This window comes from Echeneis naucrates, chromosome 15, assembly GCF_900963305.1.
Source record: "Echeneis naucrates chromosome 15, fEcheNa1.1, whole genome shotgun sequence".
NCBI lineage: Eukaryota > Metazoa > Chordata > Actinopteri > Carangiformes > Echeneidae > Echeneis > Echeneis naucrates.
The window spans coordinates 10,030,839-10,055,885 of record NC_042525.1 but is presented as its reverse complement, the minus strand read 5'-3'; the positions used below and the strand labels follow the sequence as shown (position 1 = coordinate 10,055,885).

Below are 25,047 nucleotides of genomic sequence, written 5' to 3'. Positions count from 1 at the left end.
CAGTATAATTGCACCACACCCAATAGACGGACATTGAAGCTCAGATCATTTTCATTCAGAAAAAAATATGATCTATATAATGGGTTGAAATTACACGAACATATTTAGCACAATATCATGATCTTCTATATTCCAAAATTGTCTCTTTTTTTAATTTTTTTTTTTATTTTTTAGAATGACTTTCTCTTTACAGCCTATAGAAGACAGTCACCGCTATTAACAGACAGTGACTTCCTGTCATGTTTGAAGTCATATTTTCAGGAAAACGACAGCACACTGTGCTGTAGCGTATGCGCTCTCCCTCCACACTAGGAACCTAATTTAGGTCAAACACATCTAATGAAGGTCATTCGATTCTGGCTAGCACAGAGAGGGAGCAACTCGATGATCTTATTACCACTCTGATCTGCTCTCCGTCTTAATACGTCTACCCCCGGAATAAATTATTCCTGTACACCTATTGTTCTGTCTGCGTGTTCACAGCGAGGGATGCTTAGTAGTAGACACATTATTTAGAAGACATGGCTCATCTGTGCAACTAAAAGAGGCTTCAGATGAGCTTTAATTTATTTCTACAAGCACTCTACAGAGCCGAGCTGCCAGGCTGAAGATGGTGGTTTCACACTGCAAGCTAATCTAAACTTTATTACCTCCAGCATGATACAGTATGTTTAAGAAGGGACAGGGGGGATAAAAAAATAATCTTTTGTTTAAGTACGATGTGAAATTAATGGTGATATAGTCAAACACAAATTCACTTGATATGTAGTTGCAATTAAAGATGTTCATGGAGTCTTTTTAACCTCCTACAGTAGAATACTTTTCACTTAATTCTTGTCTAGAAAAATAAGTACAAATTGATTATGTTTATGGATAGAAAATAATCATGTTTAAATGTATAAATCCAACCACATACTTATGTGACGTTTAGTCATCAGCAGCACAAGGCTACAACCTTGATCCACCATCACTAACACAGCTGGATTTGGATCTATCAGTGCTTCAACATGAGCAAAAATACACTCATTGCATGCAGACTAGCATAAAGAACACAAGTTCCTCTCCAGTGTCCATTTTCGCAGTCTGTGGCACTGTCGCATTTCCACCCAACTATGTTTGAGCTTTTCCTCAAGTCAGAGGAGCGAGTGCAGCAGCTTAACTCCTGAGAGTTTTGAGGCGTGTGACATCCGGATTGGCAACAGAGAACATCCAAGCTCTTTCTGCCTCTGTGCCAACCCTGTGCCAGGCAGTTGCTCCAATTGAAGGAGGACCCATTTATGCCCACTTTTTGCAATATGTGGCAATTCTGTTTTTCAGACATTGACTTTTTGTACAGACAAAACATTCAGAAAATATTCACCACTCTCGTGATCCCAATTCTGCCCCACGGCAAAATGTAAATAGTGGGCATGCGGCTGCTGCTCGCGTAAGCTCGGCTCAATCATAGTTGTGGATTTTGGTTTGGTTTTTGATGTACACAATGTTTAGTAGATCCAAGCCCCCCAGATTATTCTACTGTTTTTCTACCATGGCTTTCAGATTTAGAGCTAAAATCCGTCATGCTTCCTTCAAAGGTGCACCGACACATACAAGCTAGAGCAGGGGGCATTGATCAGCACAATACCAGAAGGATGAGTGGCTGCAATGCACAAACACGTACATGAATAAACACACACACACACACACAGAGCGTGTACAGAAACGCTCCTGAACTCATAACCAGCAGGGGAGACTGTTTTTGGCCCACCTCATGTATTCAAGTTGATCAACTGCACTGTATCTGTTAGAGAGGGGGCTCAGGCACACATCATGCGATAGGAGCTTGAAACAGAGTCACAGGCTGTATGATCTGACAGATCATATCAATCAGCAGAAGACATGTAGGTACAGGGTCCTCTTTCAGCCAGCATTCACCAACACCGTACTGTTGTCTTTAGTTTTTAGACTACGGCTTTTGCAAGATGATTTTGTTCTGCAGGACTGGAATGCTCTCACTCGACACGATTAGTCAACGGTGAAGAAGCAAACCTAAGCAATGGCGTAGTGTATAACAACCTAAGATTAGTATGCCTCCAAAGCCACGCAGCACTCCCTCCCCTCCTTCCTGTCTTCTGTCCATCCTCCCTTCATCATTTCTGAGACATTTTTTGGGGGGTAGGGCATTGCTGTTCTGGTGGTTCCAGTTGTTCTGTCAAAAAAAAATGTTTTCAGTTTTAGTGCAAATAGAACAGAAGCAGACAGGAGATATGAAGATGATGAACCCAGCTGGTTCAACATGGCGCATCTGGGTATATCTTTGGGAGATGATATGATCAGTTTATCACTGCAACCCTCATCCTCCAACAACTAGTCACCTTAGTCATGGAGTCTGGTCACACGAAGAGGTGAACTATTGCAAAGAATTACAGGAAGTACTCTTTTTTTTCCCTTAAATTAATTCCAAAAAGTGCTAGGGGGGGAAGGGGCTGTACAATCCTTATTTGATTGTCATTATGTACATCTCTATGGATACATTAATAAATAAAACAATGTCCAAGAGCATGGAAGTAACATTAAAGGTATACACATAGAAGGTCCCTTCCAGTTTGGGTTCCCGTCACACCCTTGATCAGAAGAATGAGTGAAGAGAAATGTGTCGGTCTTCAACACCCCTGTTGTCGTCGTCGTCGTTGTCATCATCATTTCTCATAACTATCATCGTCCCTCCTCCACTGGTGATCTCCTCTTTTCTCTTTTGAAAGAGCATACAGATGTCTGGTGAGTCAGCAAGATAACTGGTGTTCAGCATTCATCTTCAACTTCTCTGATTGGTGGAATCAGACTACTAGTGGATTTGTATTGGTTGACTTGGTTGGCCATGTGAGTGCTCATGGGCTTGATCTGAATGTTCCGTGGGTAGGCATTTTCTGGTTCATCTGTAAACCATTTCTTTTCTGAAGAGGACAAGATGAGAGAGGAAGAAAGAGAAAAAGCAGAGTTAGTATGAGAAAGTATGCATCAGTGGATTATTTACAACCAGACTGCCTCAGTTTAAGTGATAGATTTGTGTGGCATTATATGTGATGAGCATCAAATCGTGAGCTCAAGTATGAATTCAATCTGGAGCAGTGATCCAATTTTAAATTGTCATTGTCGCATTTGTCAAATTTCAACCAGTACACAGATATAATCTTTTATGCAATTATAACATATGAAAAAAATATTTACAAGGTTAAAGTGCTGCAAGGTCAGCTCACCCAAATGACAAAAAACACGTTGCAATTCTGGTTTTAGATTTGGAACGCATTTAGTACAATTAAATTTGCTGATGATGACAAAGAGAAAACAACAACAAAAAAAGAAACATCACATTGACATCGTATCCAGAACTTTTGCCAATGATCTGTAAAATTCATCTTATGTTCATCTTACTTCCCTGAGATGTTTCTATGTCATTATTGAAGTCCACTCGTATACATTCAGCTTATTGGACAAAATTTGGAAAAACACGCCTGTCTATATGAGATCTAGCACCTGACAATTAGAGCACAAAAAAAAACAACAAAACACTTTGAAGGACATCCCAGCATGGCTCAGAGACAGGATAGTGTTGTGGCACAGGTGTGTGGCAGGCTACTACACTTTTTGTAGCACGGAAGGTTCCCAAATATGGAACAACCCGGACTCTTCACTGAACTAGTAAGAAAGACCAAATTCCAGAGATTATGTGTGGAGATTTAAAAAATGTCCAGGACTAACAATTCACAATGGATAGAATTCAAGCTAAACCATTCAGTCTTGGTTTTATCAGTGCAGAGGATCTTTCTCTCAGAGGCTTACAGACCCTTCCAGCAAAATTTCACTGAAGTAAGGCCTCTTTCCATAAAGCCCATGCTGGCTGAGTGTTGGTGTGGTGACAGTTTCTCAAAACTCTGCACAGCTATTTACTATTTGTGTTAATTTATGAAATATATGTTTTGTCATATGGGTGAGCTGACACATTTCACTGTAAGCTTTTCTCTCATGCGGACAGTCATTATGTGAGAGAAGAGATTTGCAAGATTTGGATATGTCATTTTGGAGAGACGCTCTTCATGCTTAAGTATGCCATGAGAGCCCTGTTTCTGAGGAAAGGGAAGTGTGTCTGCCAGCTGTCAGAAGTTTGTAAACTCTCTCCCGGCACTTCACAGGAATCTGCAATGCCATTCAAGATGTCACTTCCTTTTTGGTGAAGTTGTAATATCAAATTTTAACTTTGCTATGTGGAGCAAACCTTGCGTGTGTGCGTGTGTGTTCATGCACGCACATGGGCGAGTGTGTGTTCATGTACATGCAGGCTTGCGTGTGTGGAGATTCATTTGTGAGTGGGCTTGTGTGTGTCAGCAAGCTTGAGGCTGCGGGGCCGTGTGTTACAGCACAGGCATTTGATGTGTAGAATTGTGCCTGAGGTGAAGCAAGATGTCTGCCATCTCTCTCCAGAGTCTGCTGCTGATACGGTGAACTTAGTGGTGTCGCCTCAAACCACCATATCAGGTGCACGGGGTTACAGGGAGGAAACTTACAGGCTCATATCCCCCTTCAATTTAGACTTTAAATTGGTCACACCTCCCACTTTCTCGGTGTGACCAATGGCACAGGGCTGGACACACTTTCTTAAAGTTCTGTGAAGAAGTAAGCATTTTGGTCGCATCAGGAGGATTTGAATCAGCCTGACCTACATGTGAGCTGCGGTCTGGACAGGAAACATGTTGTTGCCCTGTTTTATTCTGATGCCGATAGAGTAATAAACTACTGGACTCAATGACAGCATAAATATGACAGCTACAAGTCTGCTACAATCATCTGATATCATTCAATAGGAGGGAAGATGCGCAAACACACAGACCTCTCACACAATGCAAACCATCTCAAGTTGAAATTGTAAGAAAAGGGCATGATAAATGACGGAAAGAAACAATGTGAAAAAAGGATTTTTCTGGAGGAAACGAAAAGTCATATCATCGGGTGGATAACTGAGGTAAAGGCAAAAAAAAAAAAAGGGGGGGGGGACGTGGGGGGGGTTGGTCTCAACCTCATGCAGTGTGGAGATGGTCCTGGTCATGGCAGGCAGGAGCAGCAGCAGACATTTTGCTTTCCAGATGAAAGCAAAACTTAAACTGAGGCACGGTTTACTTAATATCTGAGGAACATAAGAAATAAAACAAACTCCCCTTGTCATAACAATGTCCACAGGACATAGTTATGATCAGAACCCCAGGTATAGGTTGCTAAGTCATGCAGAATCGTTAACTTGCATACCTTGGCCCATTCTATTCATCCTTGTTGCACTTCAAGAAAAGAGGTAAGTAATCTACTGTAAGTCAGTATTATTTACAGTCAATACACAACTGAAAACAGCGTGACTACCAGTTCAACGTAGACTTACATATTATGCTAGATTATTTTAAATATGTAATACATCTTAATTTTAAGATGTATTGAGGTTTTATCATCTGCTATTTAATAATTCTTGTAACAAATCTGCATGCTTTTAGAATCACAATTTCAAACTTCAGCTACTACACTTTCCCAAATGAAACTCAAAAGTGAAATTCAAAGTGAATATATTTTTTGTAAGTAAGAATAATAAATATAAAATATGTAGGTCAAAATATTTCACCAAATTTGAAATGATCTTAGAATCGTATAATAAACAGAACAGGAAATAAGAGTCTACTAAAGAGGGCTACCAACATGGACATGCAATAAAGCAGTACCAAAGCACCATGAATAACAAAATATCAACACTGCTAATGAGGGATGATCTCATGAGTAGGCAAATGTGCTTTATAGTCAAAATCAGCTACTGAAGGTAAATCACGATACACTACATCCATGATCGAGGCGTACTGATCATGTACGCTAAATGTGCACAAATATGCAACAAACAACAGTTATTTATCACACAAGTATTAGGAGTTGGACACAAAACACCTGATGTTAGGACAGATACAACAGGTAGACTGAACAACATAGTCAATGTGTGTTGATTTATGCCGTTTTATTTGGCAGTGATTGAGGCCTTTACTTATTTTAAAGCACAGTGGCTGTGCAGGCCAAAGAGTAGTTTTACTGTTTACAAATTTCATTTGTACGAAAAAACGCCTCAGCCTTGGTTTCAGTCTTCGACCATAATGAATAAACCCAGTTTACCACAGAGTGGGCTTAGAAAATTCGTTAATGTCATGTCATGATTGCTGGGATGTGAAAGTGAAGACATGCAGGTGATTATGAAGGAAACGTACAAACACAGACGCAAAGCACAAGTCAAACAAACAGTAATCAATACACACACACACACCCAAACACACACACACACCTTAAAAATAAAATACAGGTCAAATTTAACAACACACTAAACATGCAAGTTAAAACTCTACAGGACATGTGAGTGCACCTACTTCTGTTTGTCGCGGCCCTCCCGGGTCTTACTGCTGCGGTTCTGCCGGTTGGAAGGTGGGATGGAGTGGACAGAAGAGCTCTTTTTGCTGGAGGAATGGGAGGAGTGGGAAGAGTGGGACAAGCTCGTCCGGGACTGGCCTGCATTGTGGTCGAATTGCATGAGGCAGAAGATCAGGTCTGTGGGCACTAGCTCAAACTCGTAGGGTGGGTTTGTGATCACATATCTGTCCAGAAAAAAAAAAAAAAAAACATTATCAAGAAGTTGAAATTATTCCGATCTTGTGAGGAATTTTTTAATAATTCACTAGATATATTTTATGGCAGAAAGTGGAGGTTCTTATAAAGTTTCTGTATAAGTGTGTGTCTTATACTTAGGCCTTTTAATTGTGCTTATTTTGCATCTACCCCTTTCATTTTATTAATTAATTCAGATTTTCCCTTTGTGATTAATAGAGTACACTCTCTTTAACCTTAATCATTGATTTATTATATCACAAGATTCACATTACACTGACAGAAGGCAGGCAATTTACCGTTTTGTACACTGGCTTGGTGTACTGAGATGAGCGTCTCTTAATCTGTAGATTCCAAAACACAGCATGTTGTATGTCTTCAGTGCCTTACAGAATAAATCCCCGTAACAGCCACCATCCTGGTTGAACAACAGAACAAAGGCAACGATGACTGACGTTAGGTCAGGCTGATGATCTGGCTCAGGGACAGTGCAGGTTAAAGTACTACTGCATTTTCTGTTAAAGTACGAGTGTAATTTTAATGTTCTGCTTTGCTTAATGTATTTTGCTTTCAGGCAAATGCCATTTTTTTGGCAGCACAGACTGTATCAATCTGCCCTGTTTTCCAAATTAAGCCACAATTCATCCAAGAGAAAAACTAAATGACTTCAGTATTGGAAGTTCTGCAGAACAATAACAAAAAATTGAAAAAAACAAGGTTGGAACCAATTAAACTTGGAATTTCTTTGGTGGTGTTCATTGTTCTCTCCAGAGCACTCTTCCCTCTCCACCCACTAAAGTCTGCTTTGCGTGATTCCTGTTTTTCACATCGAATTAAAGCCTGCGAGGAGCGGAGGTGGCCAGATGTGTGCTGCCGGCTAGTGCCAAAATGTGTCATCTCGGCTTAAACATCCACTTACCCCCAAGTCGGCAAATGGCCCGTCGTAGAGGGCTAGCTGAGCGACGCGACACCTGTCTCTGTTTGCCAGTGTCTGCGGCGTGCTGTAGCCTCCTCTAAGAGCGTTCTCCTCAGCCAACAGAGCCTCCAGCTCTGGCGTGGCTCCCCCGGTGACCAGCGTCCGAATCAAAGTGAGGATGTTATCATTGAAGTATGTCTGGGGGGGAGGAAAAAATGGGATATCTGTAAGCAGACGCCATTAGAGTCTCAAGGAGGGAGGTGGCAGATGTGAAAAGGAAACACAGCCCATGTCATGTCTCAATGTGCGTCTTTCTCCAGAGCTGGTTTAGATGAGGACAGAGGACTTGTGATTGTCTTTCCTATTTCTGCCTGCTTCCCGATACAAAGGAGGCAAATAGAAATAGTTTTGTGCATTAATGATAACTTCATTTGATCCAACAGTGGCATGTCTTCATAATGACCTGTTATTGTGGCTAATCCGCAGATCTCAACAGTTTTCTCTTTAATAATTGAAAGTGAAAAAGCCATCCCTTTGTCAGCTGTTTCATGTATTATTTATTGTGACATTTATTCTGGACATATATTCATTTTCTTCCTTTCTTTCAACCTTTTAGTGCCACAAATGAAATTCATTTTAATTCCATTGTTTTGGCACGGTGGCACAAAGCTCACAGACAGAAGAAGATGGAAAACAGAAAGAAAAAAAAATATATATGTAAATATATATATTCTAAAGAGCCAAATCTTTACCCGTTAATTTTCAGAAATGTCTCATGAGGTTAATTTGGATAATCACAGTCCATGAGGGCTCGTCCAGAGCTACTTCGACACACTGTCCTCTGCAAACAATCTGTATGATATCTGCTTTCCCCTCTCAAACGGCGATTTGAGTGCGCACCGAGGGTGTCAGGTTCTCTAGTCCTTCAAGCCGATCAGGACCTGCTTTTGCAGCGTGTGAAGACAGCCCGTGTCACTCAGCAATCGGGCCAGAGTGGCAGCTCCTCTCCCCAGGCCCCTGACAGGCCTGCAGAGCCTCATGATGGATGACCACTGTCCATTAGCTGGGTTCACCTCTGACCAGTGCCAGACTACAGCTGACGCCTGCTCTACTCCCTGCTCAGCTCAGCTCTGCGTGCCCCTATAACCCTTCACTCACTGAGAGGGTTGCTGGAATTAAGCCATCACAGCCCCAAAAGGAAAAACACAGTTGGTCATAAGGAGGGGAGGGTGGGGGGACAAGGATGAGGTATAGAGCAGGCTTTCTTTTTTTTCCTCCCTCCTCCTTTATCTGATTCCCAGTGCTGTGATGACATTGTCAAAAGATGAAAGAGTGTTTCTTTGGCCTGTTTTAGCCAAGCTTGTGTCATTGCCATTACGCTAACCTTCAACACTTACTTCATTAAAAGATTTAATAAGGGTGTTGAAAGTTGAATTCATAACACTTAAAGTCAGGAGTGACGCCAACAATTTCCCTTTTGATGTCAGCAGAGCTGGCAGGAATGTATGATCAATGTACTGTACCATTTCATCTACCAACTTCTGCCTACTTGAAATGCCAAAACAGAGCTACTGAAAGCATCCGCTGTACTTCACACATTTTTCCCTACTTTTTTATTATTTACCCCAGCTGTAGTCTCTAATAGTCAAGAGATTGTAAAATCTTTCATGGAAAACCATGTTTTACCAGCAACTTTATTAGTTTGAAACAGGTAAAATAACAGAATTATTAATCAAATAGCAGAGTCCATGACCACCAATGAAGAGAAACTTTTCTCAGGCCCAGTCTGACATATTTTTGCAGTTGCTCATCTCTTTTCTTCATCCTGCAGTTTCTACCAGCGCAACAACATGCAATTGTTACTCAGTGGTCAGAGCAGCTCCATGTACTCAACTTTCTCTTTTTTGAACTCCAAATGTTACACTCTTATAGGATCCTAATTTAAATGGGTACTTTAAGAACATAATAATCAGAAAACTACAATTAGGCAAAGTGCTTGTGAAATGTGTCATTTTGAAAAGAGGTTGAGAAAAACTGCTGCAAACGCAGCAAGAGAAGGGTGTGCTTGAAAACTCACAGCACTCATCAGGGAGTCGAGTACACTGACAGCAAAAGCAGTGCCACAGGCGAACGGCTGTGTGAGGTACAGCTCTGTGTCGGGGTCATCATCATCATCTTGGTCCAGGAACTGAACGTTTGAGTCGTTCACTGACGGAGGATGAACAAAGCTGAGTTAGACAGAGGCACCATGAAGGTGAAGTCAAACACACATACACACCAACGCACCTGAGAGTTCAGGGATATATCATTTTTTGGTTTATTTGGAATATTTAAAATGTGGCTGGAGCATGATAGCAACAAAATGATAAAATCATCTCAGGTGTATAATGTAGGTACTGATCCAGGGTTTGAGCTTGGAATATAATGTAAGATTAGATCCACATTATATTTTGCTCATATTTTGTCGGAACTTTATTTCGCATCCAAACAGCTAACATAAATTTGATTGACACTAAAATACTGAGGACTGAGTTGCCTTTCATTCAGATTAAAAATAAATGAAATGTTTCATATTAAATAATTTCTCCCATGTACAGCATAATAGTTTAAAAGGTAAAGAAAAAAACAATGTGTTCTGAGATTTTTTTTTTTTTTTTTTGCAGTATTTGAAATATTAAATCTGTATAACACATGCAGGGTGCATTTCATACATTAAGACAAATCACAATTTGAGAAGATATTCAGTTATGCACGCAGTGATAACCATTGTAGAAGTCTCCAACTGGGATTCAAATCAGATATTAGTTCTAAATTACAATAATAATAACAATGTCCATAGCGTGACATTTTTTGCAAATTACAGAAATACAAGAGTACTTATAGCTACGCTGGCTATAAACTAGTACAAGCACAGGGAAAGGAATTCTCAGTCATAAGACAAAGACCTTTCTGATAAGTGTTAAATTTGACCTGATTTTCTCTGTAAAAAGGCATATAGGATTTTTAGATGTTCAGTAACTAGTGAAACTTCAACAATGGCTACTAGGTCACACAAAAAACATGCACTTATAGAGTCATGCTTATCTTTCAGACTTTTCCTTGATGAATATGATTATCATATCATCAAAAATATTTACCTGTACCCTGAAAATCAAATTAGAGGTAACAGGTAACAATATACTTTTTTTGTTAAGTGTGATTAATAATGTATCAGGTCATCTGAATTGAGTAAATGGCAAATGCTTTCATTTATGGCATAATTGGTAGAATAAAAAGCATCAGATCATTCTGACAGAGCATGTCTTTTTCCTGAAACTATTTCTAGCCGCAGCGGCCATCTGAAGAAAAAAATAAAATGTATTAAATAAATAAATAAATAAAATAAAATAAGGAAAGTTTTTGTTTGACTGCACAGATATCTGAGCATGAGCGATATGGTCTGGAGGAGAAAAAAGAAACTCGAAAATGAATTTTAAAAATAAATAAACAGTTTAAAAGATTGTTTGATCTTAAGATTTTTGTTTTTGAAATCTGATTTCTTCCCAGGCTTCCTGTGCGCTGTGGAACAGAAATGTCAGTCAAAGAGACAAGGGGCTGATGCAAACGGGCCTGGGCCAAAAGAGTGAATTGGTGTAAGTATGTCTGTGTGTGTGTGTGTGTGTGTGTGTGTGTGTGTGTGTGTGTGTGTGTGTGTGTGTGTGTGCGTGCGTGTGCGTGTGTGCGTGTGTGTGTGTATTTCAAGGAGAAGGGAAGGGGTGGTGAGAAGTGGGAGACAGGGTGAGGGGGTTGCTATGAAAACAGCCACAAGGACAGATTGAGCATGATCAAAGGCCTAGTGATGCTCTGCAAACTCAAGTGGAAGAAGGGGGGAAAAAAAAAAAAAAAAAAAAAAAAAAAACAACTCAAAAAGGGGGGGGGGGGTTAAAAAAGAAAAGAAAAAATTAAAAAGGGGCCAAAACAAGACAGTCAATTCCAACCAGAACGAAGAATAAAAATGTGTTCAAAGTGAAGCCATGGGACCAGCGAGGGCCTTGACTGCAGCCAGATAAATCAAGACAAGCTGTGAGGAGCAGAGCGGTGGAGCGAGGGAACAAACGGCAGCGGAGGACAAAGGCTCAGCTTACCCAGCTCTGTTATCATTTGTATGTTGGTTCCACTTTTTTTTTCCTGACTGAGTGAAACCAATGGCAGTAGTTTGCCAGGTTTAGCTAATGGCGATGAGACAGTGCAGAGAGGGGGAGAAACGGCGGTGTTATTCAAACAGTTTCAAAGACTGCAATAAAGGCATTTCGCTGTCTCAGGCTACTCATGTCAACTTCAGGAATTAGTCCGAGACATTCATGGTTGTCCGGTATCTAAAAGTAAAGCACCCTGGATTAGAGTGCACGGCAGACACAAAGCCATAGCTGTCACTGCGCTATACCTCCACCACAACAATGACTTATTTCACGGTAAGACAGTGAAAGGGATAAACAAGGTCTTATCCATAAACACACCTACTTTACACGCCACGCAAACAAAATTGATCATGCAACTCAGATGAGGCGTGTTTTTATGTTTCAACTTGACTTTAATCTGCTCCTGGCACTGTAAACTGAGCATATGACAATGCAATTACAGAATATGGTTCCACTGAGACATGCAGACACCCTCTCCTCTGTAGGATCTTGCTCCCTGCCTCATGAAGGGACAATGTTATCGCAACAACGGAGCTTTTTGGTGCTTGAGTCCAGGCCAGGAACCGATGACTTAAATAGGGAAAGCACCTAGTTTTGATGATTACATATGCAGTCAGCAGTCTGATAGCAGAGCCCCTTGCCAGGTAATGGCTGGCCTGGTTACAAGTGACATTAGGTAGCTCCTTTCTCTTTCTGGCCTTTTCTTCGCTGGTCTCATGCTCCATTGCTCCCTAATTGGGTCAGGGGAGACAGAGTAGCCAGTCTCTGGTGTTTTAGAAGGCCCCTCGGAGATCTGAAAGTTTCATGAGTCCCTACCACCAGTGGGAATACAGCCGCTGCCATTGTTATTAATAAATGGACCCATTTTGCAACCAAGGCAGTTTTTTTCCCCATCACCCTTTTCACTTTCGTTCCTTTTCTCCCTCTCTCACCCTCTCCATCAGGCTGGGTTTCTCCCGTGCATTAGTGGACAAATTGCAGGAGATGCAGCTACAGTCCTAAAAATGCCTCCCTGACGTCTTCAAGTGACAGTAGTCCACATTGTCTTGACAGCAAAGATATTCTTATATCTTTTAATCCTCCCAGCTACTATTATCATCTTTTGGGAAAAGAAAACCTTTCCTAGTTCCAATGATTCACAAACGAACTGGAGTTGGGCAAAGCTACCGAGAATGAATGTGAACAAAAATTCCACAGCACGCATTCCTAAGTCCATTTGACCTTGAATGAGTTGGAACTTTTGGTAGCAGCATGATGTTTAAGTCTCGGATTATCTCTATGCTCTATGCGTCTGTGTCTGCGAATGAATAATGAGTTGATCTGAGGTTATTGGGAATGGCATGCAACATTTTGAGGTCGGTGAAACAGCTTTACCTAGTTCTGTGATGATGGGGATGTTGGATCCAGTGGTGACGGAAGCCTGACGAACGAAGCCATGTACTGGACTGCTGTCTGGAGATGACCTGTCCATTCCAGGAGGTGTGAAACCTAAATACAGATAAAAAGATGCAAAAAGATGCAAGGTGACAAGCTGTGAGGAGCAGAGCGGTGGAGCGAGACATAAGACATAAATCCTCAGGCTGAGGTCAGTACAGTAAAAATTACTTTAAAAGGTCTAAAATGTTCAGATAAAGGCTTACAATGTCTTCCTTTCATCCCGATTTCCTATAAGTGCCTTATTAATTAAAATCAATTTATTTAAATAATTTAGAAATGAACATGTAAATATTGTATTTAAGGATAAGCACACCAGATCATGTCTGGATTTTTCCATCATCCTGGCCACACTTGGCTGCTGTCTCATTTTGTAGTGTTAAATAACTAGCAGAATGTTACAGGGTTAATTTTGCTGTTTTTCAAAATGAAAAATCGAGTATTGTAAAGCTAGTCATAGCTGCCAAAGAGCTAGGTGTAATCTGATATAGTGCACTTGATTTACTGAGAAGTGAGAGCTCAACCATTGTGCGTTCTTTTTGTTTTTTTGTTTTTTTACGCGTACTCCAGATTTGACAAACCATTTCTACATTTCTACAATGACTGTATGGCAAAACAGACATCGAACAGTCAGACCCAGTCCGGACGGAGACTTTTTTTAAAATGTAGTTACTGTTTTTTTCTTATGGGTAGCATTGTTGACTGCACTATTTTCTGTGTGAAGAAAAATACTGTCCAAGCAAAAAATGCGCATCTCACGTGAGTGTGCTTTCCACAGAAGTATCATAAGCAGAAGGACATAACCTGGAACTACGTATCAACACCATTATACATAGTGCATGTCAGCTCAGTCAGCATGAAGTTGTTGATGTGCATTTTGTCTCATTCGAATGTTTGTATTGACACAAAATAAAGGGAGGGGGGAAGGAGGAAAGTGAACGAGGCGCCTGCCTAAAAAACTGCTATGTGGATTCTATGCTTTTAGGGGTCAGCTAAGACATATTTAGCATTCACATGCCTCCATCAACGGACAGACATAAATTTTATATGTTGTTCATTTTGTTCCGATAAAATTGGTGAAGTGGATCCTGAAAACCTTTTATCAGAAATGGCGTGGTTCAGAACCATGAAGCACAAGTGCAAGTGACAGGACTATGAATTCACATGAATACACATTTTTGCATTTCCTCAAAGTGACAAGTAAACACCTTAAATCTGTAATGCTATATGCATAATGCATCAACTGTGTTTTGACATCCATCATTTAGTGCTGACTACAGCAAAATGCCAGCTTATAGTGCCACCACCAAGGAAACATAATGCAAGGAATATATTCAGGTCACAAAGTTTTTAAAAGGATTGCAAATTCTCCATGTGTGTGTGTGTGTGTGTGTGTTTGTGTGCTTTTCTGTCTGGAAACCCAATGAGCTGCTTACATTACAAAAGAGATCATCCAGCCCTTTGCAACAGGAAAGACACCAAATGGTTTACTACACAGCAGGAAGCACACACTGAACTGAAGCACGGATAATCATAACTCTTGTTATACCAATTATTGAACTTGGAAATAGTGGAGGTTTGACACTTTGAGTCAACCAGGGAGCAGAAGTTCAGAGAGTGAAAACATCATTTTGTCGATGTCCATAAAGGATGAGGTTTACTCTGCTGGAGAGTGACAGCCAGTGTTTCAATACTGCCTCTTAAACACTGCTCTCATTGTATCATAGCGAACATGGAGGCAGCACAGATCTGTGAGAGAACAGCTTCCGTTTGGCGCCGTGCGTACAGGAGAAAGTGATTGTTGGGGAGAAAAGGGATACATGAGGCCTGCTGCTGAGCAGCTTTCAAAACCTGTTAAGTTACAAGCAGTTAAAAAGTTGCAATGTGAGCTAGTCAGCTGCAAACAGAGCGCTGTATGTCTTTCTAAAATAGGGTTGCCAAATCAGAAGAGCTAAAATGTGCTTGACTCTTTGCCATCATCAACCTGTTTTTAAAACTAATTCATGCAAGAGATTAATTCCAGAATTAAATACTGATCGATCTGTAAAATAAAATACTCCTTATATCTCCTCATACAAATAAACATTAAGTCCTTGATATATGATGATACACAAAGTCACTGATTTAGCCTGCAGCATTATCAATTATTTTTTGTTCTATTGGGATTTCTATTTGGATTTGGAATCTGTACATATTCTAACACTTTATGAACTAAATCGTCATTTACTGCTGAAAATAGACGATACAGAGCCTGAAAAGCAGCCTGATCACAGACAACGTCTCCTCTGGCTGTTGCTATTGTGAGGCTGTAACCTCGTCTGTGCAGCTAAAATGTACAATAGACAAGTAAGATCTGGGTTACATACCCCCTTACCCCTGTCGCCCCTCGGGCACTGCTGTGCTCTGTGGTTGACTACATGCTACAGGAGCCGTGAGAAGCTCTCCCCCAGGAAAGCCCATGTTTATTTATTCATTTGCACCTTCTTGTTTTAAATTCCACAGGCAGTGTCTGAATGGAAGCATCAGGGAGGAACGAATCCCCTAAGCAATACCTATGATACGATACCAGTGTTTTGGATACGTGCACGCTGCTTTGTGTATGCATGATTGCATGCCGCTGTTGCAAGTATGTGTGTTTTCTTAAGTGAAGTATTTATCACTGAAATGGTTGGTTGATGTAAGACCCGATTATTGATGACAATAGGCTCCATCCATCGACCTTGGGAGAGGATATAGGCTAGTGGGCTTCACACTGAGGTGGCTTTCTCTGAATATGGCTCCCCAGAGCAGCACACTCTCAGATTTACCCCTGCTTATTGTTCCTCAGTGGCGGTGCTATCGACAGCACATCTTTCACTCAAAGCTGGAGAAATAACAGCATTGGCATTCTCCTAAAACATGTGGAAGTGCTCTGCACTAAAACGTAATGGCCTCTTGGACCTTCAAGTTTGATTTGTATTTACAACAATCACTGTGGTGGCACTAAATACTGCCGAGCTCAAGGCATGTCATGCCTCTCGAGCTAATCATAAACTGAGGATTACCTGTTTCTGGATGTGTGCGGAGGGATTACAGAGGCGCGAATGTCTGTCTGTTTGGTATGTGCGCACACACGTGTGCACAGGCATTCGCCGAGGTGTGTGCGCACACGTGTCGCTGTTTTGTTGTGACTAATGAGGAGCAGCTGAATTGGCCTGCCTGGTGATTTGTACTAGCTGCTTAATGATGATGAGGCCTGATGGGATGCCAGGTTCGTGTGTTTGTCTGCAAACATCAACAATCTGTTCCAGACTATCTGCCAGACACCAGATCAGGGGGAACAACATCAAATGACACAGGCATGTTGATTACATCATTAAAAAGTATTATCAAGGAGGTTTAGCAGCATGTAATTACCAGGGAGAGGACTGAAATCATCAGAAAATTATGTGGAGTAAACACTCTTCAAAGATTCGGTAAAACACATGCACATGTCTTCTGGTTTTACTGTACAGACCATCATCAGCAAACTTGCAGAGTAATTCAATTAAGATCACTTAGCAGACTCTACTCTCGATAAACTTCACCCTCCCGTTCTATGATCACCCACCGTCAACCCCACACTTTCCTTCTGACTACTGTCTTCCCTCCCTGCCACAACCTGTCCCTTTTGGGCAGCAGTGCACATGGAGTCTAAAAGGACGATCCTTACCTTGGGAATTAGCCTGCAATACTCCAATGCTGTCATCAAACTGCATAGATTTGATGTTGAGTGATGCCAAGATGCATTCTTTATCCTGCAGTGAAGCATCTTCGATATTGTTCTGATTGGCTGACAGTATTACACACATGTCGCAGAGGTTGATGTTGACAGCCCTTAAATCTGCGCGACTTAATGGTGTACCCTTCAGGGTGAGGGGAACAGAGAGAAGGAGCAAGAAAAGGGAGGGAGAAGGCAAAACGTAGAGAAGAGACAGACATTGGGGAGAGAAAAACAAATTTAAGAAGTGAGCAGAGTGTAGCTTTGGGAAATTAGTTAACAAGTATTCATGTTTTGAGGCGATGACATTCCACTGATCTAACTGGGCACTAGAGAATCAGAGACATGAACTAATCTAAAGGCAAGCCTGCGCTGAGGGCTGTGTTTGGGATTCTCTTCTGATCATCAGTCAAGGCAGGCCTAACAAGCTCTAAGGCAGCAAGCTATGCCATCTGTGATGGGCACTGCAGCTGCAACACATAAACTCCATTTTGGATATGCAGGATGTGTCACTGCTTTGGGTGAAGGCGGCCGACTGAGCTCTCATGGAGTGATCATTCAATTGAGTAATGTGTGATCAAATCAAACTGACAATCCCTCTCAAGATTTCAATGTGCACATAACTCAAAATGTCAGTGCCTTTGTTAGCTGAACAGTGATCCTGGTTCTCCATTTGTTTCCAATGGTGGTGAACTAGAACACTTACAGGTAAGATGGAGACTTTGGGGAAGTTGTGTAAAGTTTCCCACTCTCTCCGCAGGTAATCCAGCGATCCCACAAAAACTATAGGCTTTAACTCATGGTAATGGAAGTTGCTGGCTCTTAAAGGCATCACCAAGTTTCGCAGCCCCACTAAAGCGGACGTGACATCCCCAAATATACAGACCACTACATGGCCGCTCAGCACTGTCATGGAGGCTTCGCTGCGGGTCTGCAGGGAACAGAGAGACATGTTGGAGAGGAAGGGGGGGGGGGGGAGAGAACGCAATGAGAAAGTGTGCATTCACAGAAGAGAGGAATAGACACAGTGACAAACATAAATTCAGGGAATAGAAATGAATGCTGTTAACAGGAAACTGGGTAATGTGCATGAGATAACATTCCAGTTTTAAAAGCCCCCAAAAGTGTTTTATAAACTGTTATAAACCCATACTAAATAGTGTGTTAACCAAGTAGTCATACTGAAAGATATATGCATCTGAAAAAAACAAAAAACAAAAAAACAAACATCATTAAAACATTCTACTTACAGGCTGGACATTTACATGAAAGGTTTGGTTAACTACTATTCTGTTTATAAGCAGTTTAATTGATCATCAGAAACAGCAATTTTACAGGAGAAAAACGAAATGCATCTTTTTCAAAGGGCAGCTGATTCAATCAGGCTGGGAAATGAAATGCAGTTTGTAAGATTTTAGGCACATGCAGTATGTATGAATAGCACCCTGTCATAAATCAGAGCCGTATAAACAAAGCTCCTCCGTTGTATGAAGTTTGTGTCAAAGAAGAACAATGCGATGCTCGCCTTTCAAGATCCGTCGCGCAGCACGCCAGCTTGATGTACATTTTATTGCGAGTTTGGGTGTACAATAAGTAAACTAAAAGCTCCTATGATACCAACCGGGTTTGAAACTAAACTTTGCGTTTGTTCACTGGACACATAAGATAAAGCTATAAGGATCAAGGGACCGCTGCTGCAAACTGTCTCACACTTTCAATTGGTCATTTAATCTGGTGGATTAAATATTTCTCACAGTTTTCTACATAATTTTTTGTGAACCAAACTAATGCACTAATGCATTTTCTCCCAACTGCTGGTCGGACTACAGAGGTGACTGCACAGTTTGTTTTACATTTTGTTAGGGTAAATTATATGTTCACCCAAATGCTTACAAACTGCCTTGTTAAAACATCTGAGCAAACCCATGCGTGGAGAGCTGAAATGCTGTTCACACATCCTTGGGGGATATATATATATATATATATATCAAAAAAAAAAGAAAAAAAAAAAAAAAGAAAACAATAAACTCACCTTGAAACAACAGAGAGGCATTGAGAGAAATTTCAATACATATTAGTATGTGATCGTGCTGCTACAATAATGAGGGGAAACCTTTGCTCCTGAGCATACTGACTTCAACTTAAGTTATTGTTGTGTGTATAAGCTATTATATTTTTCGAAAAAGCGCACTTACAAAGGTCTTGCCCCACTCACCAGGATGACTTTTTCGATGTCCTTTGATGGGCACCAGTGAAACATCCCTGTCGAATCATACCTCTTCACGTTCATGTCCATGTTCTCAATTTGCTCATTTCCAGGAATTAGAAGGGGGTCATGTCGGCTGAGAAAACAGAATGATACATGAATGTTTGATCATTTTGTGAAAGGAAGGCAGCCTCGTGGTTGAGGTGGGAAAATAACACCTGAAGTTTTTTTTGGTTTTTTTGGGATAGTTATTATTATTACATTTTTTAAGATATCGGCTGTCAATTCATACAACTTCTTAAGAGTGCATCAACTTCTCAAAGTGTTAAATAATTTAACTGTAACTGTATTATTCCTCCGTTCCTTCATGTCGTTCATGTCAAACTATCAGAAAAGTAAAAAAAAACCCTGGCACTTGTAGTGCAGATGAGAACAGCAAGACTTGAGTGCTACTGACTAAATGGCATGACAACATAAAGCCAATTACTAGCTTTTACCCTCTCTTCCAGTTCCTGACGCCACGCGGTGCAAACAGTAAACGCTCCAACAGGCTCACACTTTAAATATTTCAGGAATTTGCCCAATCACATTTTGCCTGATGGACATTAATGTTTCAACAGCATGTCACAACCAAACAGACTAATCCACAGCAGTTGACTGCTGAGTTTTATCCGGTGTAACACTGACCATGAAAGGGCTCCTGTCAGTCCTGTTATACTACCTCTCTTGTTCTTGCACTTATGCTACAAGACATGTTCTCCCCGATCCTCTGATGGAAATCGAAAAGATTTCAAGGAGTCAAAATGTGCCACAATACTCACTAATTTCGTTCCTTTCTGCAGTGACAATTGTTTGCTCAGCAGCAATGCGAATGTAATTTATTTACAATTCAACACAAAGACAAAACTCTTGGTTGCAGCAACACCATAGCAACTCAGAAAACAGAGAACTGCAGAGAGACAGTAATATGGGAGAAAACATCTCAAGAATTTGACATACATCTCTCTCAGTATCACTCTCTCTATCCTCTATCAACACTGTCATTCACTGACAGGGCTTTGATGTCATCTCTTCCTTAAGCCTGCATTTGGGTTGCATGCCATTGCAGGAAAAGTAAAAGTAAAAAAAAAACAAAAAAAAAAAACACAAGCACACACACACACAAAAAAAACCCAAAAAACTGTCAATTAGCCACCCTCTCTCTCTTCCCCCTCTTCCCTCTATCAGTTAGTGCAGGTGATAATAAAACTGACAGCATTTAGTGTTTTTACACTCAGCCTGAATCTTTCATCCAGGGCTGCGTGTCGCGCCAATCAACTCCACAGAGCCCCCTTCACTTCAATCTGCTCAGCTCTGCTCGCCTCCACACAGGGGCTGACTGGCGCATGAAGGCGGGCTGCCGCTCCACCTCTCTCTGCCAAGACAGCTATCTTTCACAGAGCTGTCAGCGGCGTGACTGGCAGCCTGTCACACCGCTCCTCACACCTCCTCCTCCTCCCTCTGCCTTCTCTCCCCACTGCGGGTTGAACCTACCACAAGGCTCAGAGAGAGCAGACATGATGTCTGTGCCACAGTGCCACAGTGCCACAGTGCCAAAGTGCCACACCCAAGGGATATCAGCTGCGGATGACATCTTCTGCCATTGGATGCATGTTGTCAGTCATGACCCGTCAAAAAGGTTTGTGGAAACGGTGTTAATGCCATGGTGGCAATGCAGCTCGTTAGCAAAGCAACACGTCGGGTTGGAGATTGTGAGGATAGTATTAATGTCTAAATGAAAATGTTTAATTTCTATGTTATTCAGAAAGCATATCCTTTATTGTAATCTCCCAAATAAATTTTTTTAATGAATTCAATTCTGCTTTTAAAAGCAAAGCAAATGCTCTCTCTCAGTAAAGTACGGTATTTTATCAGATGCACATTTATATAGGACAAATAATTCTCTAACAGCAAATCTCACTCCAGTGTCTCACCCCCTCGCTTTCTTCCTCCCTCCCTCCTTCCTTCAGTATATATTTCAAACAGAGTTGAGTTATTCCAGTGTATCACTCTGCAGTCACAAACTGGGGATGGGCGTGCTCCCCCAATCCCTCTCTGCCAGACTACGAAGGCAGCCTCTTGCTTTGAAAATTTTCCCCATCATGCAAACTGACAAAGGCATGCTTTTCAAAAGCCCACAGCCAATCTGTTGATCATTATTTATTTACAAAGGCCTTTGGGCTGCAAGTCCTGTAAAAATCATACTTGATGTGTACGCCCGCTCTCTTGCCAGCTTTCTACTGTGTTTCCCCCCTCCTTGCTTGTAGAATAAAGCATCCCTAAGGCTACCTCAAACAATCACTTTTCATTGTGCATAAAATACACCTTGTAAAGCACAACTGTTTAATATATATGGTGTTTATATGTTGGTGGGGGCAGCTGCGAAGGGGGGCTGTGGAATGTGATGGGTAATTTGATGTTTTGCTAAAGGCGAAGACTTGGAAAAAAAAATCTACACCTATAACAGAGGACCTGTCATCTCAGTACCCAAGAGCCAGCAGAATACAGAAGCACCCCTAAAGCAGAGAAAACTTTGACACCGCTTTGAAGCGTTTTCAAAACTGAGTAAATAACTCACAAGAATTATTATCACTGCAAGATCAAAGCAGAGATGCATATATTACATGGCAAATGGGGACCATCTCCTAAGCAAAAAAGGAAGAGAAGAAAAGGTTTTGTGCTTTAAGTTGGGCAAACTAAACAGCTTTTTAAACAAGCAGTTAGCTGGAAATGTGCCAACGTCTGGTTGTTTTTGTAGCCGTTTTTCTCCCTCAGAGCAAGGGCATCTAAAACGATGCTCTGTTGCAAACTAGACTGAAGGGTACGGCTCTATGTTGGGCTAATGGTTTGGCAAGTGTGAAGGCTTATTAAGTGCTTGTTTTGTGGAAAACCGAGGGGGAGGCCGACAAGTACTGGACAAAATCACATAGGCATAGGGGTGCAGTAGGAGGAATGCTGCCTAAGGGTAACTAGCAGGACCGGTACTCAAAGAACTCCACTAGAATATACGAAAAATAGAAAGCACTTGAGGAAACTAAACATACACTCTGAAAACAGAAATGAAAAAGTTAAATGATAGAAATTTAAGTCCATTATAATGTTTCACTGTCTGCAGATCACATTAAATTCCATATATTAAACAACTGAGTTATTTCTATTTCAGTTTTTTTCTACACTTCAGATACAGGACTACCACTTCTACTGCAGTGCAGCTAGACTGCGTAAATACTAACAGCAACAACCTTGTGTGTGTGTGTGTGTGTGTGTGTGTGTGTGTGTGTGTGAGAGAGAGAGACAGAAACCACATAGCTCTCTTTAGTTTCTCCTACTGTAAATCATAAAGATGATGACCATAACACCCACTCTCATTTAGAAACTGGAAGTGAAGCGATGAGTATTCCTGTCCTATTAGATCTGGATCTCACTGCCGTGCCTCTATCCTGCCATCCCAGTGTGCACAGCTCGGCCTCCCTGTATTTTCCACGCTGTCGTGTTGGTAACCCCGCCTCGCAGCCAGAGGAGCACAAAAACCTACCCCCTTTTATCCTTCAAAATCAATTAACAGCACTTTAATTCCACAGGACAGGATAAAAGGAAGGTAATATTTGAATTCATATTTGATTGTAATGATACATCTCGCATATGGCCTTAAGTACCAGAAACAGTACTCACAGGGGTTCCCACAATAGAGGAGTAGCCCGAGGGCAAAGTAACCATGCAGGTCCCTCTGATTGGTTGCTGGTGTCATTAGTGCCAGCATTGTTTAAGGAGTACATGTGGACCAGACCGGAGGAGGTGACAGCTGGGACTTTAAAGCCAGAGGAGTTTTCAAACGGCTCCTCGCAGCCGCTTTTCATGACAGAAATATTATTTCAGCTCTGTCATTAACAGCTGACAGCATGTCATCCTAAGCAGCCAGAGCCTAACAGGGCACTTCTCCTCTCGCTTTCTCTCACGTAGTTTCTTACCTCCTTCCTCTGCCACCCTTAATTTACACCCTCTTCCTCCCCCATCCAGCCCCAATCCCACCATCTCACCATCAGCAGCATCCCCCTCTAAAGTATCTCTCACACACGCATCCCTCCACACAGCCCCCCACACCCCCACCTTTCTCGCGCTCTGTATCCGACTTCCTCTCACTCCCCATTTGAGCAGCTGAAAGAGAATAAAATCAGCGCCTCTTACCTCATCATCTTGGGAGAGCAGTTGGGTGAGTTTCGCATCCCTCCGTTGCGCTGCTTTTTTTTGGGCGAGAGAGTTGATGGATGCTCATCTTCGACTGCAAACACATGCACAGGATGTCAAAATAGAGACGGATGGTTGGGAAAGTGTGCTGGACCTGACACAAAACAATGCCAGCAATCAATCAATCATCGCACAAAAAATAAATAAATTAAAAAAAAAATTAAAAAAAAAACTGAACAGAAGGAAAAGGAAAATTAATAATTCAGTGTCAAATTGAGAAACTATAGAGAACGCATTAGTAACGGACAATCGTAAATCTGAGAAAGGCAGGAGGAAAACAACGGAGAAAAACCAATTTATGACCTGAAAATGTCACGGAAGGCTCGCATCCCAAAACCCCCATATTTTGGCCCTTCTAAGGTACACTTTTACAGGGCTGTCAGTAATACACTACTGCATCTGTTCAGCAAACCCAATAAACTGTGCAGGTGGTTGGACCTCTAGCAGTCTGCATCAGAGTGGCCATGCTTACCTACACCATTAATTGCCATGGGATGGTACAGACTGTCATTGTCAGTGGGGCACAGGCAGAAGCAATGACAATGAGATAAATAAAGGTTATGGAGATGGATCTTAAAGGGTAGTTTGCTTGTTTTTCCAATAAAACTACCTGAACCCCATCCCATCATTCCAGTTTGTGCTCAAGTGATGGCTCTTCTACAGGTCTACCTCCATGCCAAGAGATCATTTTTGTGCTCAATGCATACCATGAAGGAGAGGGAACAGTAACAGGGTATGAATTAGCGAACTGTGAATATCAAAAGTAGCCAGTAAATGCACATCAACCTCCAGTAGTCGAAGGTCAGATCTAGTTTTAAAAGTTGAACTACAAAATAAATTATTGATTTCTGATTAAATATTCAATTTTTGTGCTTGACGCTGTGGTGTTAAGTGTTTTTCGTTTGCTGACTATAAACCACAACAGAGATTATTTTGATCAAATTTAAGTTCAGCTTTCTGTCAGCTGTGCTTTGCTGTGTTGAGAAAGAATATATATATATAAAAAGCCAAGTAAAAAAGAAAACATTATTTTCGAACTTTGCTGAAGTCCCACTCAGACAGCAGACAGAGAGGACAAGCGAGAACAGCCAGAGTGAGGCCAGGCCAACTTGTCTGAAGATTTCAGTCAAGCTAACAGCAGTCTGATCTTCACTACTGTCTGTGAATTTCAAGAGCATTCAGACAGGCATCCAGATACTCTTATCCACTCTACACTCTCTCAGTGCAAATGCCAAGTGCACCATCACTTCAAACCTGTATTAGTCCTTTGGTTAGAAATCAATAACACAGCATGATATTAGTGCAAATCAATGTGCACGCTGCAAGCCGTGACTATTCCAAGCATGCAGAATTTCATTATTGTCTGAGCGCCCGTTCTTGGCTGTCACCTAATTCTGCTAATAAAAGATAAGAAATACGACTTTGCCTGCTGATAAAATGTCATTCTCTGACATTTCCTTTATGCAATTGGGCATTCGGAATAGGAAATATCACAAGCACTTTCCACTTTACAAATAATTCTCTCTCTAATGTACTTTGAAAATACCACATCAAAAATATGCATTTCTTGCGATATTATTTGTTTGACACACTCCTATTTTAAACTTAATCTGACAACAGTCCAAACTTTTCTCAA

General features: G+C 41.3%; 1 protein-coding gene across 9 annotated transcripts in view; it reads right to left on the bottom strand.

Moving 5' to 3' along the window:
* Positions 1-2,795: 2,795 nt before the first annotated feature.
* kcnma1a (potassium large conductance calcium-activated channel, subfamily M, alpha member 1a) overlaps positions 2,796-25,047 on the bottom strand; it is a 119,376-nt gene continuing 97,124 nt past the window's right edge. For 3 of the 9 annotated variants that reach the window (XM_029521289.1, XM_029521284.1, XM_029521287.1), the window contains 10 exons: positions 23,352-23,445; positions 19,137-19,263; positions 17,628-17,852; positions 16,874-17,066; positions 13,123-13,236; positions 9,648-9,778; positions 7,574-7,768; positions 6,954-7,072; positions 6,420-6,644; positions 2,796-2,933 (listed from right to left, as the gene is read on the bottom strand). In XM_029521289.1, the coding sequence (XP_029377149.1) occupies positions 2,912-2,933; positions 6,420-6,644; positions 6,954-7,072; positions 7,574-7,768; positions 9,648-9,778; positions 13,123-13,236; positions 16,874-17,066; positions 17,628-17,852; positions 19,137-19,263; positions 23,352-23,445 (1,445 nt within the window). In that variant the 3' untranslated portion in view covers positions 2,796-2,911. Of the gene's footprint in view, positions 2,937-6,415; positions 6,645-6,953; positions 7,073-7,573; positions 7,769-9,647; positions 9,779-11,694; positions 11,779-13,122; positions 13,237-16,873; positions 17,067-17,627; positions 17,917-18,588; positions 18,616-19,116; positions 19,264-23,351; positions 23,446-25,047 lie in introns of those variants that run through there. The other 6 variants (XM_029521292.1, XM_029521293.1, XM_029521286.1 and 3 more) reach the window with 5 other exon arrangements.